Source organism: Borostomias antarcticus, assembly GCF_949987555.1.
Source record: "Borostomias antarcticus genome assembly, chromosome: 19".
NCBI lineage: Eukaryota > Metazoa > Chordata > Actinopteri > Stomiiformes > Stomiidae > Borostomias > Borostomias antarcticus.
The window spans coordinates 19,764,778-19,775,714 of record NC_140252.1 but is presented as its reverse complement, the minus strand read 5'-3'; the positions used below and the strand labels follow the sequence as shown (position 1 = coordinate 19,775,714).

The 10,937-nt window shown below is 45.6% G+C and overlaps 1 protein-coding gene across 1 annotated transcript in view; it reads right to left on the bottom strand.

Annotated features, from left to right (window-relative positions):
- Window positions 1–1,147: 1,147 nt before the first annotated feature.
- zeb2b (zinc finger E-box binding homeobox 2b) overlaps window positions 1,148–10,937 on the bottom strand; it is a 64,801-nt gene continuing 55,011 nt past the window's right edge. The window contains exons 5-9 of the mRNA XM_084453762.1: window positions 10,282–10,496; window positions 7,646–7,754; window positions 5,427–7,444; window positions 3,823–4,003; window positions 1,148–1,876 (exon numbers count right to left, since the gene is read on the bottom strand). Of these exons, the coding sequence (XP_084309888.1) occupies window positions 1,299–1,876; window positions 3,823–4,003; window positions 5,427–7,444; window positions 7,646–7,754; window positions 10,282–10,496 (3,101 nt within the window). The 3' untranslated portion in view covers window positions 1,148–1,298. The remainder of the gene's footprint in view (window positions 1,877–3,822; window positions 4,004–5,426; window positions 7,445–7,645; window positions 7,755–10,281; window positions 10,497–10,937) is intronic.

Genomic DNA, 10,937 nt, shown 5'->3' with positions numbered 1-10,937 from the left:
AAAAAAAGAAAAAAACAAGATGAAGAAAGTGGAATTTTTCAGTCGAAAATACAGTGTTTTCACAATATTGTATAAAAGTTCCCAAATTTGGAATTTCCAGTCACTGGAAAATTAAGGAAAGAAAATGAAATGAAATTGAAAATTCGCATTTCACAAGTAATGTTTCAAAACACAATAAATGCTCTTTTCACGTAAAATCTGCCCCTAAGATCAACGCCGGTTCCTTTTTACTAAAATATATCTATATATTGAAGAACTATAGTACTGTACACTACAGTATGAAATAAATAAAATTAGGAAATATAAAATGGGCCACATAAATAAAATGTTATTCAACCTACAAATAAAATGAATGCAATTTTGTTGTTCCAAAAATGGTTTGGTGTAATACTGACAAAGTTAAAGAAAAGAAAAACCTGAAATTGCACAACATAATGTAAACTAAGGAACTGCTGCCTATTGTTCTAATACTGGGTGCTTCAAAGAACAAGGTGAACTATTGAATACTGAAGCTGGTGAAAAGGTAACACGTCACCTTCCTCTTACACAATACAAGGATGGCACTTGCAGAAACACACAGGTTAAAAGGTTTGCATATAAGGCTTCGGCATTCTCCTTCACTGTTCACTCATCCTTCCCTATATTGTTTTGTCAAACCATTTCCCTTCATTTCAAGGTCTCTTTAAGACTTTAATATCTTAAATACAGGTATTTGTTAAGTTCCTTCACATAAAATAATTGGGAGGCCTTAGACTGTGTGGCTAGCTGGCCTGAAGACAGGACAAAACCATAAACAACACATTAAGTGAAAGATAAGTAATAATACTGATGGGCTGTAGTGTGGGCACTACTGTTCTTTTCAACACTGTATAAATATATACATAGGCAATACTTTTTTATTATTTTTGTAGTGATTATAGAAGCGGAGTGCAATTTGTACAAGTCACTAGTTGTGCTATAAATACTATGGAACACAGGGATTTAGGATGTTAGCACCACACATATTTTTAGGCCTTAATACTGTACAATTTTTAAAATGTATTAATTTATTCATTTTTCATTTTTGCATAATGCAGCCTCTTACACTAATCCCTCTCCCCCCCTACCCAAATCAAACTTCAAATCAATGTCTCATTGGGCAGACATACTGGTTATCACCCATAAGTCCTTCAGTGAAAGCTTCCTAGAAGCTCCAGGCACGTGCATGTACAGCTTAAACACAGCAGTGTGTTTAAAACCAAGCAGGAAATAATACTGAACAGAAAATATTATGGGAAGCTTTTGAATGCAGTAGTTAATTACATGCCATCCTCTATATTGTCCTCGTGATCAGATTTGGTTTCCGTTTTCCCATCTAGCGAACTGTCGTCCATTGAGTGCTCCCCGTTGTCCTCCTCGTCCCTCAACGTGTCCGGGTCCGTGTCCATGCTTTTGTTTTCACTTTCCTCCCCCTCTTCCTCAAAGTCCTCTTCCCTCCTTCCTATCTTAGCGTACGTTCCTTCCACTTCCTTCTGGCGGTCTCTGATGATCCCTCCGTTCATACTGTCTCTCAGGATGGCGTCCCGGTCCTCCAGGCCGGGGTAGCCCTGAGGGGTCAGGCCCTGTAGGTAGGCCCTGCTCATTAGAAGCTCTGTGGGCTCCAGGTGGCCCTTGTCCCGCGCCTCCCTCTCCGCCGCCTCCCTCTCCTCGGCCTCCCTCTTGCAGTAGGAGTAGCGGTGGTTCATGTGCTGGGAGTAGGACCCCGAGTGGGAGAAACGCTTCCCGCACTTGTCGCACTGGTACGGTTTCTCGCCCGAGTGCAGTCTCGAATGTTCTATAAGGTGATGCTTGTGTTTGAACGCCTTCTTGCAGATTTGACACTGGTGCGGCCGTTTACCTGAGGCGACAGAAAAAAGACAGGAAAGGAGACATAAGTTGCCAGTTCCTTACGCATTGCTATATTATATAATGAAAACAGTTAGGAGGAATGTAAACACATACAGTACATAAAAAAAAAACACACACACTGATGATTAGAATGGTATGAATCAAAATGACATCATAGAATCTAGAATCATAGATTTTAAAACTTTAAAATTCAAACTTTATGCATTTAATTGTTTACTGAAAATGAGAACAAACAGCTTAAATTAGACAGTGTGCTCGCATTCATGTGTCTACATTATGAAAATTCCCTCCTATTGCTAAGACATGGAGAAACGGAATCACAAGCACTTATTCTAGGCATAAGTGCCACACCGACGGGATCCAACACAAATGAACCACTGCAAACTCAACAAACGGAAAGCCACGTCAAATAAATAAACAGATGAAATTGAAGAAGAGACTCCTGTTGCTTCTCCGACTCCCTCACGAGGCCAATGACGCCTCGATTCTTTTGGGGGACTACTCTGTCTACTGTATACGATCAAGAACATTTTGAATGCAATGCGTGAAACTCGAGATATGCATTGACGGAGTAAGATTTCCTCACATCATCCCTTCAAAACTATCTGGCTCAACTAAAGTCCCAGAATGCAATGGGGCGTTGGTCATGGAATATGTCACGGTGGAGGGGGGGAGGGCATTTGTCCCAGCCTTTAGGATTTACTGCAGCTCAGCAGTTCCGGAAATATAAGTAGTCTATCTTGACACAGGTCACAGGACGGACCATCCCCTTCGGCATTTCAATCAACTCGTGATGCCGCTTGTGCCGCCAAGCACACGGGGGGGGACACGCCCACATCTGGACGCTTCCTGGCCACAAATAGCCCCAGATGGGACGCCTCGACGCCTTCCATAGCTGATACCATGCACCTCTCTCTGACCCTGCTACCACTGTGCTCTTCAGTGCACACAAGCTGTGTATGCTCTCCGCTGTGTGTGATTGGTTGGTAAATAATGATGTAACCAATTGAAAGGGCCTTCCTTGCGAAAAGGAACATCTGTCGTCAACTAGCTAGTTGAGTTGTCTGTCACTGATGAGGATGAGTCAGCAGGGAGGTAGTGCTATACTGATCCCCAGGTGGAAATGGTGGATGATTATAATAAAGGACATGGTTTGGTTAAGTTGTCCATTCAACATTCTTTATCTGGGGATAGGTGGGTGGCCAGTGTGCTTATGATGCACACTATAACCGACACTATAACCGACATATTAGCTTGCAATAGATATGACTTGGAATGCCAGAGGATGTCTTAAGACAATGTTTGATACAGCCGTATCAAAAGCGGTAACATAAAAGGACTAGTTTGGTATTAAGCATCATAAGCACTGTTATAAGGTTCTTTAGGATCATATACAGCGGTCCCATACCAAAACGACAGACTGCACTCTTGAGATATTAGTGCTCATTGCTCATGTTACAGTTAAGCCATAGCTAATTGTATAATGGATCTCTATGGGCACATGTATGCCCATAGAGATCCATTCTGTACTTAGCTGTGACATAAGCAGTGCACTAATATGCCAAATTCCTCAAAATGTTGATATGGATCATTGATCGTAAATAACCTTATAACAGGGCTTATCATGCTTAATACCAAAACTACTCCTTTAAGATTTAAGTTTGGCGTTTTTATAAGGTGGTACTATTTCTGTAGCACGTATCTTTTAACCCTATCATTCTCTGTCCATTGGTACTATATTTCAATCAAGTATGGCGAGTTTCGTCGCCCCTGTCAATGAAGAAGCAAGTTAAGTCTTTAAATTACACACAAACTGAGGAAGGACAAAACAAGGAAGAAGAAGGTAAGGAATGTACAAGTACTGAAAAGGGTTTAGTAACACAAACATTTAAAATAAAGCATGGGGTAAAATAAGTGGTCTAGAACAGTATATACCTGTGTGTTCATATTTGTGTCTTAGGAGGGAACTGCTCTTCTGGAATGTTTTGTCGCACAAGTCACACGCGTACATACCACTTTCCGTTTTCTTCATCTTCTTCCTGGACAGACAGGAGTCTGAATCTGTCATGTCATCCAGCCCAGACATATAATCTGCTGTTCCGTCAAGGAGCTCCCCCTACAAAATATTTAGAGCTCTTTCAATACACACAGGTCAGAGGTCATCAGGCGTGCGCTGTTCTCTCCTGAGGCCTGACTGCTACCTGAGGCCTAACTGCTACCTGAGGCCTGACTGCTACCTGAGGCCTAACTGCTACCTGAGGCCTAACTGCTACCTGAGGCCTAACTGCTACCTGAGGCCTAACTGCTACCTGAGGCCTGACTGCTACCTGAGTCCTAACTGCTACGTTATCGTGAACCTTGATAGTAAACATTTGTTTTAAATGTTTAATGGCTGCAAACAGGTGTGTTGGGATAGGTGTATTTGAACATTCCCTTTATTTTATGACAAAGAAGTCAAAAGTCAGGAGTTTGACTGACGAGACCCTACTCTGAATGTGATTAATATGTCCTTGCTCCATATACTTGCATTCAAATTTGGTCTAATTGTTATGTGTGAAAGACTTAATTCTATAGTCATCTCTTCTTTAGTATGGAGAAGATTAACCAGATAGACTTAAACTTAAATTAATGAGGGGAAACATTATTACATTATAAGGTCATATTAACAGTGAAAAGCCTTTGCTGTGCACATTGCCATATTCCTCTAATTTCAAACTCATAATGAATAAATCAAATCAAGAGGAGCCCTAAATGACCATTATTGAGAAGCACCAATGCTCTCATTAAAAATACTTTCTCTGGTCTGACAATGATTCCGGCGACATTACCACACTTTGTGTTTTTTTTTAAAGAACAGAGCACTATCATTCTGCAATCAATTTGTGCTAAATGCCTGTAGCTGTATTTTTAAAATCTAATTTAATAACTTAGAATAGGAAACATTATTAATACTTTTTTATCAAAATGGTTCCTTCTATGTTAAACAGCCCTCAGCATTCAGCTTTAATGAACATGGAGTCTGTGCATTATTAATCTGAATGTAAGGGGCTCATTTTGGCTTTACTTCTACAATATTAGTAAGTGTCTTGCAATTCTAGTTTATCGGGGAGGTGTACCTTTGCATTTTGCAAAGCCTTTTGCATTTCACTCGTACAATTGAAAGTTCTCTATAATACCTGACAAAAACTAAACTGGGTTAAGATATAGATTTTACAGCTACACACACAGGGACATAAATGTAACAGACAAACCAGCAAAGGAACTAATGCAGCACAAGTCTGGGAACGAGTGAATCCCAAAATCACATCCTCGGCACACGTGGATAGCACTAATGATGCCAGCTTAGGAACTGAACCCACTGTGGGCTTGTTTGACAGCCACTTATCTACCCTGTTCAATGTGCTGCAGGTGAGCTCGCTCCTTTCATGCTCTTGAGTACCTTTTAATTAGCTGCACAACAACCAGATCAATTAAAAGTATCAGCGAGAGAGAGAGAGAAACGCCAGGCTTTAAAACAACCTCACAAGCGGCGTATTTACCTGGAAACCTGCCTTCCTCTGGAACTTCCGCCTCTGCTGCTGCATCTCAGCAAAGGTAGCGGCTCCAGTTGCATAAGTGTAGGCCATGTGTGGTAGGAAGCCCATCTGATCCATGCCTGGGTACGGCCTGAGGCCCGGGATGCCCGTCTGCATCGGGGCCATGAACGTGGCGGGCGGGAATGCACTCTGCGGCGGCAGCGACGTGTACATGGGTTTGGCACCGAAGGGGTTAATAGTGAACATGGGGCTAGTGCTTTTGTCGAGGTTGCCGTTGCTGTTGGAGCCCATGAACTCCTTCTTGAGATAGGCCAGGTTCAAAGGCTCTTCGAAGTGCTCGCGGGGGGAGGGAACGCTGTTGTGGTCAACGGCGACGCTGTTGAGTTTGGGTCGGCTCTTCGCGGTCATGGCGTGCTTGGGTTCCTTCATGAGTTTTGGCAGTGAAAGGTCAAGCGGTTCTGCCTGGTTCAGGTCCTCTGACGCTAAGCTGTTTGGAGTGTACGAGCTGCTGTGGGAGTTTTTGGAAGATGTGGACGAGAGGTTGAGGGGGGATGGCGTGTTGCTCCGCGAGTGGTCCAGTTTCTCCCCCATCTGCTTGGTGCCGCTGAACTGGTGGTTTTTGAAAAGTCTGAGGGGGTGGTCACAATTGTTGACGTTGTTATGGAGCTCGGCGATGGAAGGGGACGTGATGTGGTCGGACAGTTTGACTAGGGACACCGGCGACCTGGCTGCTGTCATGTCTTTGCTGGGAGTGTGGTGGTGGTGGTTGTTCGCTGCCAGACCCATATCGGTGTTGTTCCTGTCCAGTGGCGGGGTCCTCACGTTGTACTGGTACATTTTCCTCTGATCAAACCACTCTTTCACAAATTCCTGAGGAAGACCGACCGCAATCGAAATCTTCAGTAGCTCCTCCGAATTGGGCTCCATGTTCATGGCGAAGTAGGCCTTGAGCACTGACATGTGGTCCTTGTAAGGGTTGATGGGAACGACGAGTCCCTTCTCCGACAGCATGGTGGAGAGCAGGTGGGTGTGCTTGTCCACAAACATCGCCGGTTTGGAGGGCATCAGGTTCTCGCTGGGCTGGAGCACCGCCTTGATCTCCTCGTTCATTTTACACAGGTAGCGTTCGTGCTGATGCAGAGGGATCGGACCTTGGAAGGTTTCTTTGCAGTATTGGCAAGCGAAAGGTGTAAACATGACGTTGCTCTCGTGCATCTTCTCCTCCGTACCTGTGTCTAGCATGTGGTTCGATTTCTCTCGCTTGATATTGCTGATCTGTCTCTTTGAGTCTGTCGTCAAGCTCTGGAGACAAGCTTTGGCTTCGTTCACTTTTTCTAACGTGTAGTCGATGATGCTTTTGGTGGCCCCGTTGTGGCTGATGACCGGAAGGCCGACTTGAGCGGCCCCGGACGACGCCAGGCCCTGTCTCTGCTCCTCTATTTGGTTTCCCAGCTCCTTCATGTACGCCTTGAGCTTGTTGATCTCCTCGGGCTTGCAGTCCATCTTCTGCCGGCACACGGTGTTGTCCACGATCTGGAGGACCTTCTGCACCTCGCTCAGGTTGTTCCCCAGGGCGGAGTAGCTGAGGAGCTGCGCGTCGAGCCCCAGCGCCAGGTGCTGCATTGGACTCTGGGTCGAGTTGTGGACCCCGAGTGGGCTGTTCCCTCCCATCCCTCCTCCTCCCCCGTTCATGAAGGGCGTGGGCGCGCCGAAGCCATGGGAGGCCATCATCATCTTGTAGTCGTTGAAGTCCAGTGGTTCCGTTTTGATGTTCAGGTGGTTGTTCTGGTCCTGGAAGCCTGGGGGTTTGCCGTTCTCCAGCTTGTGCCGCAGCTGCGTGATGGCGGTATTGGTGGGGGAGGAAGAGGCGGAGGTGGGGGAGGAGCCGGTCTTCACGTTGCTGCGCATCCTGCCGTTGACGGCGATCAGGCCGATGCATTTCTTGCTGCTGATGTGGGAGCTGTACGAACCGGAGTGGGAGAAACGCTTCTTGCAGTTTGGGCACTCGTACGGTTTTTCACCTGAAAAGAGGAAAGAATATATAAACCACTGACACCCACATGGATATTTTCAATAATATGACGGAAGATGAAGAATGACTCATTCTTGCATGAATCACACATTTATTTGTATTTTGTTTACATCCTATGAAGTCCAAACCGGTCTTTAATTCGAGGTTATGAATATTCAAAGGGTGCACAAGCCCCCCCCTTGCTACCCACCGCTGTGAATCCGCAGGTGTTCCTTCAGATGGTGCTTGTATTTGAAGGCCTTGCCGCACTCCGTACATTTGAACTTGCGGTTGCCAGCCCCTTGGTTCAGCAATTGGTGCTGCAGAGGAGAAGATATTCACATGAGCGCCGCACACACACACACACACACACACATTACAGGGGACAAGTTCAATAAAGAACCACAATCAGTCAGCAGTCAACAAGCCAAATGGCTCATGTTGCTAAAAAGCATCTTGCCTCTCTACTTCCAATTCCAATGATGGAGCACGAGAGTGCCGGAGATAACAGGGGGAATCACATACCTTTTAATTTCCTGGCTCTTGAGCCAAGGAAACATGCCTTTAGAATTTGGCAGGCGCGAAAACAGAACAAATGAAACGGCCCTTTTTAGACGGTTTCTCCCTCATTAGAAACAGCAATCTGGATCGACTTTTATTAATTTGGGATAATCACTCAAATTATATTCTATCTCCCACGCCTCTCTTTCCCTATACCTGCCCAGTAACATCATTGTACAAGAATAAAGGTATATTTTCATAAATTGTGTTATTTCTTAATTCGGGCCGTTTTTGAATCCTCAAACGTCTAATCTGAGAATACACAACCTAGGATGGGACTTGATAAGATGTTCAAAGGTAAAAAAGAAAAAAAAACATTTAGTCAGTTGCACCCCTCAAATTTGCAATTCAAACAAGGAAATCAAAATACACCACCAATAACCACAACAAATGGCTGCGTAGGTGTAAAATGGGCGCACCAGGCATGCACAATTAATTCGGAGTGGGAGGTGAGCATGCTAAATGGTTAGGCAACACAAAAGATCTCTCAGCGTGGAGATCCTGGCCCCTGATCCAGCCTGACAACTGCTGGGGTGTGCTGACTCGACCCACATTCCTGGGGAGACAGATGGCGCTGCACAGGACACTGGGAGGGTTTGTTCAAACAGCAGCAACCTTCAAACATCAAGTAGGAGTCGGGGGCCGCCAAGCGCCAATGAGGGACCCCACCACTCGTATGTTGCTGAGTTGCATAAACAAACAGCAACAGCTGCTTTGGCTCCCCCCTACTACGCCCCCTCTGAGGACCTGGGTATATTTGAGCGTGAGACGCCATTAATAAAACACAATCATCCTCCTTTCCTAATTGTGAATGGCACCGGCAATGTGCTTTATTTTAGTCACTGTTCTCGAGTCGTGGAAGGTTAGATATGATGTGGGCGGGAACATTTCCCAATGTTTGTAGAGTATGACGCTCGCTCCTAATTAGCCACATTCCCTTTATTAACATTCCCTCATGGAGAGAAGGGACGTTGACGAATACAATCCTGCATTTATAAACATAATAATCCCATCCCATAATAATCTTATTTTTTGTTGTGATTATCTTACAGTAGAATTCTACATTGCTTTAATATTTGTGATTGACATATGAGTCATTCAGGTACATATTTAAATCAGGCAAGGGGATGGGCACCTAACGAGGAATAATGGGGTTTTGTGTAACGCTTCCATGACCAATTTACAGAGAGACGCAGGGCTCAGTATCAGGTAATGGGAGGCCTGGGATTGCGGATCACCAGAGGAGGCCATCTGCTCGTGCTCAGATGTGTCTGCTGGATCAGGTGAAGCCGTCTCCCCTGTTGACATACGACTACAGCGACAGAACCTGCTTCAGCTGGCAGCAGACGCTTCTGTCAACAGCAGGGAAATCTGTCGCCGTGACCTGAGGGCCTCGTTTCACAGGTAGAGACGCCTAACCTGGAATAGAGGAAGTGTCTGCTCCCTACTGTTACTTCACACCTATCCGGCTATTTTGGTCAAAAAAATTAAACATCTATTACTAGCGAGTGTGCTTCTTCTCACAGAGATAAACAGGCCAGTATTAATTGCCGATGATGGAATCCCCCGACAATTAGGTATACAGATTATAAAAATGGAAGTGAGAATATAGCATGTTTGGGCAATGCATGGGATTGATGTGTTAAGCAGACTGCTGTGGCAAAAGGCTGTTCTTAACGAATATTAACGCCGGAGGGAAGTTAAAGAGCAGATAAAATTTCTAAATTGGAAATTAACACAATCATTCGATCGTGAACATAGGACTGCAAAATCATATCAGAGGAGGCCATCAAAAAACCATTTAGACCCCCCAATTAAAGTTATTACCATTAAAAGATCTGCATCTTCAAAATGCCATGAAAAAATTAATAATGATTGCCAATCAAAATGATATCTTTTCTCCAAGGGATCGTAGTACATTAAGAGTGAGTGAGTGAATGAGTGAGTAACTGACTGAACGACTGAGTGAGTCACTGACTGACTGACTGACTGACTGACTGAGCGAGCGACTGACTGACTGACTGACTGACTGACTGACTGACTGACTGACTGACTGACTGACTGACTGAGTGAGTGAGCAAGGGGAGGAGGAGCAACAAGGAGGGAAAGTGGACGCAGAAAGAGAATAACTAAAAAGCCGTGGGCCATGCGAGCGAGCTTCACCTGATCTCTTCCTGTTTTGTGCGTGGCCATGCGAGCTTCACCTGATCTCTTCCTGGTTTGTGCGTGGCCATGCGAGCCTCACCTGATCTCTTCCTAGTTTGTGCGTGGCCATGCGAGCCTCACCTGATCTCTTCCTGGTTTGTGCGTGGCCATGTGCCTCTCCAGCTGCGTGCGGTAGGCGAACGTGTAGCTGCACAGCGGGCAGGCGAAGTTCTCCTCGTTCTTCTCGTGCCGGTACTTGATGTGCTCCTTGAGCGATGTCAAACGCTTGTAGCCCCGGTCGCAGTAGGGGCAGGTCAACAGTTGGGCGAAAGCATCTGGAGTTCCAGGTGGCAGGTCTGGGTAGGAGATGGGGGAGGAGGGGGGGGGGGGGACAGAAAACGGGCCAAAAGGTCAGCCAATCAATGGCAGCTAATGGGCGCTCTGCCCGGAGTGGTATGGGAGGTGTCTCGGCAAGCTGCTACACAGTGACATCGTGCAAGGCTGGCATCCGTGTGTCCCTCCACACACACACACACGCGCGTGCGTGCGCACAACATACACACAAACATACTGACCGTCTTTCATAGACAGACTCCTTCTCCTCCACACACACACACACACACACACGCCTGTGTTCTGTCTCTGCTCTTTGGTAGTTTTAAACTGAAATAATCCGACGTTCACCTTGATGTGACAGAGCTGCACGTATAGCTGATATAATACACCTTGACCTGGTTTCAAAGAACACTACCCACCCCCCCACCTCCACCCCCAACCCCAATCAATTCAACCACAGT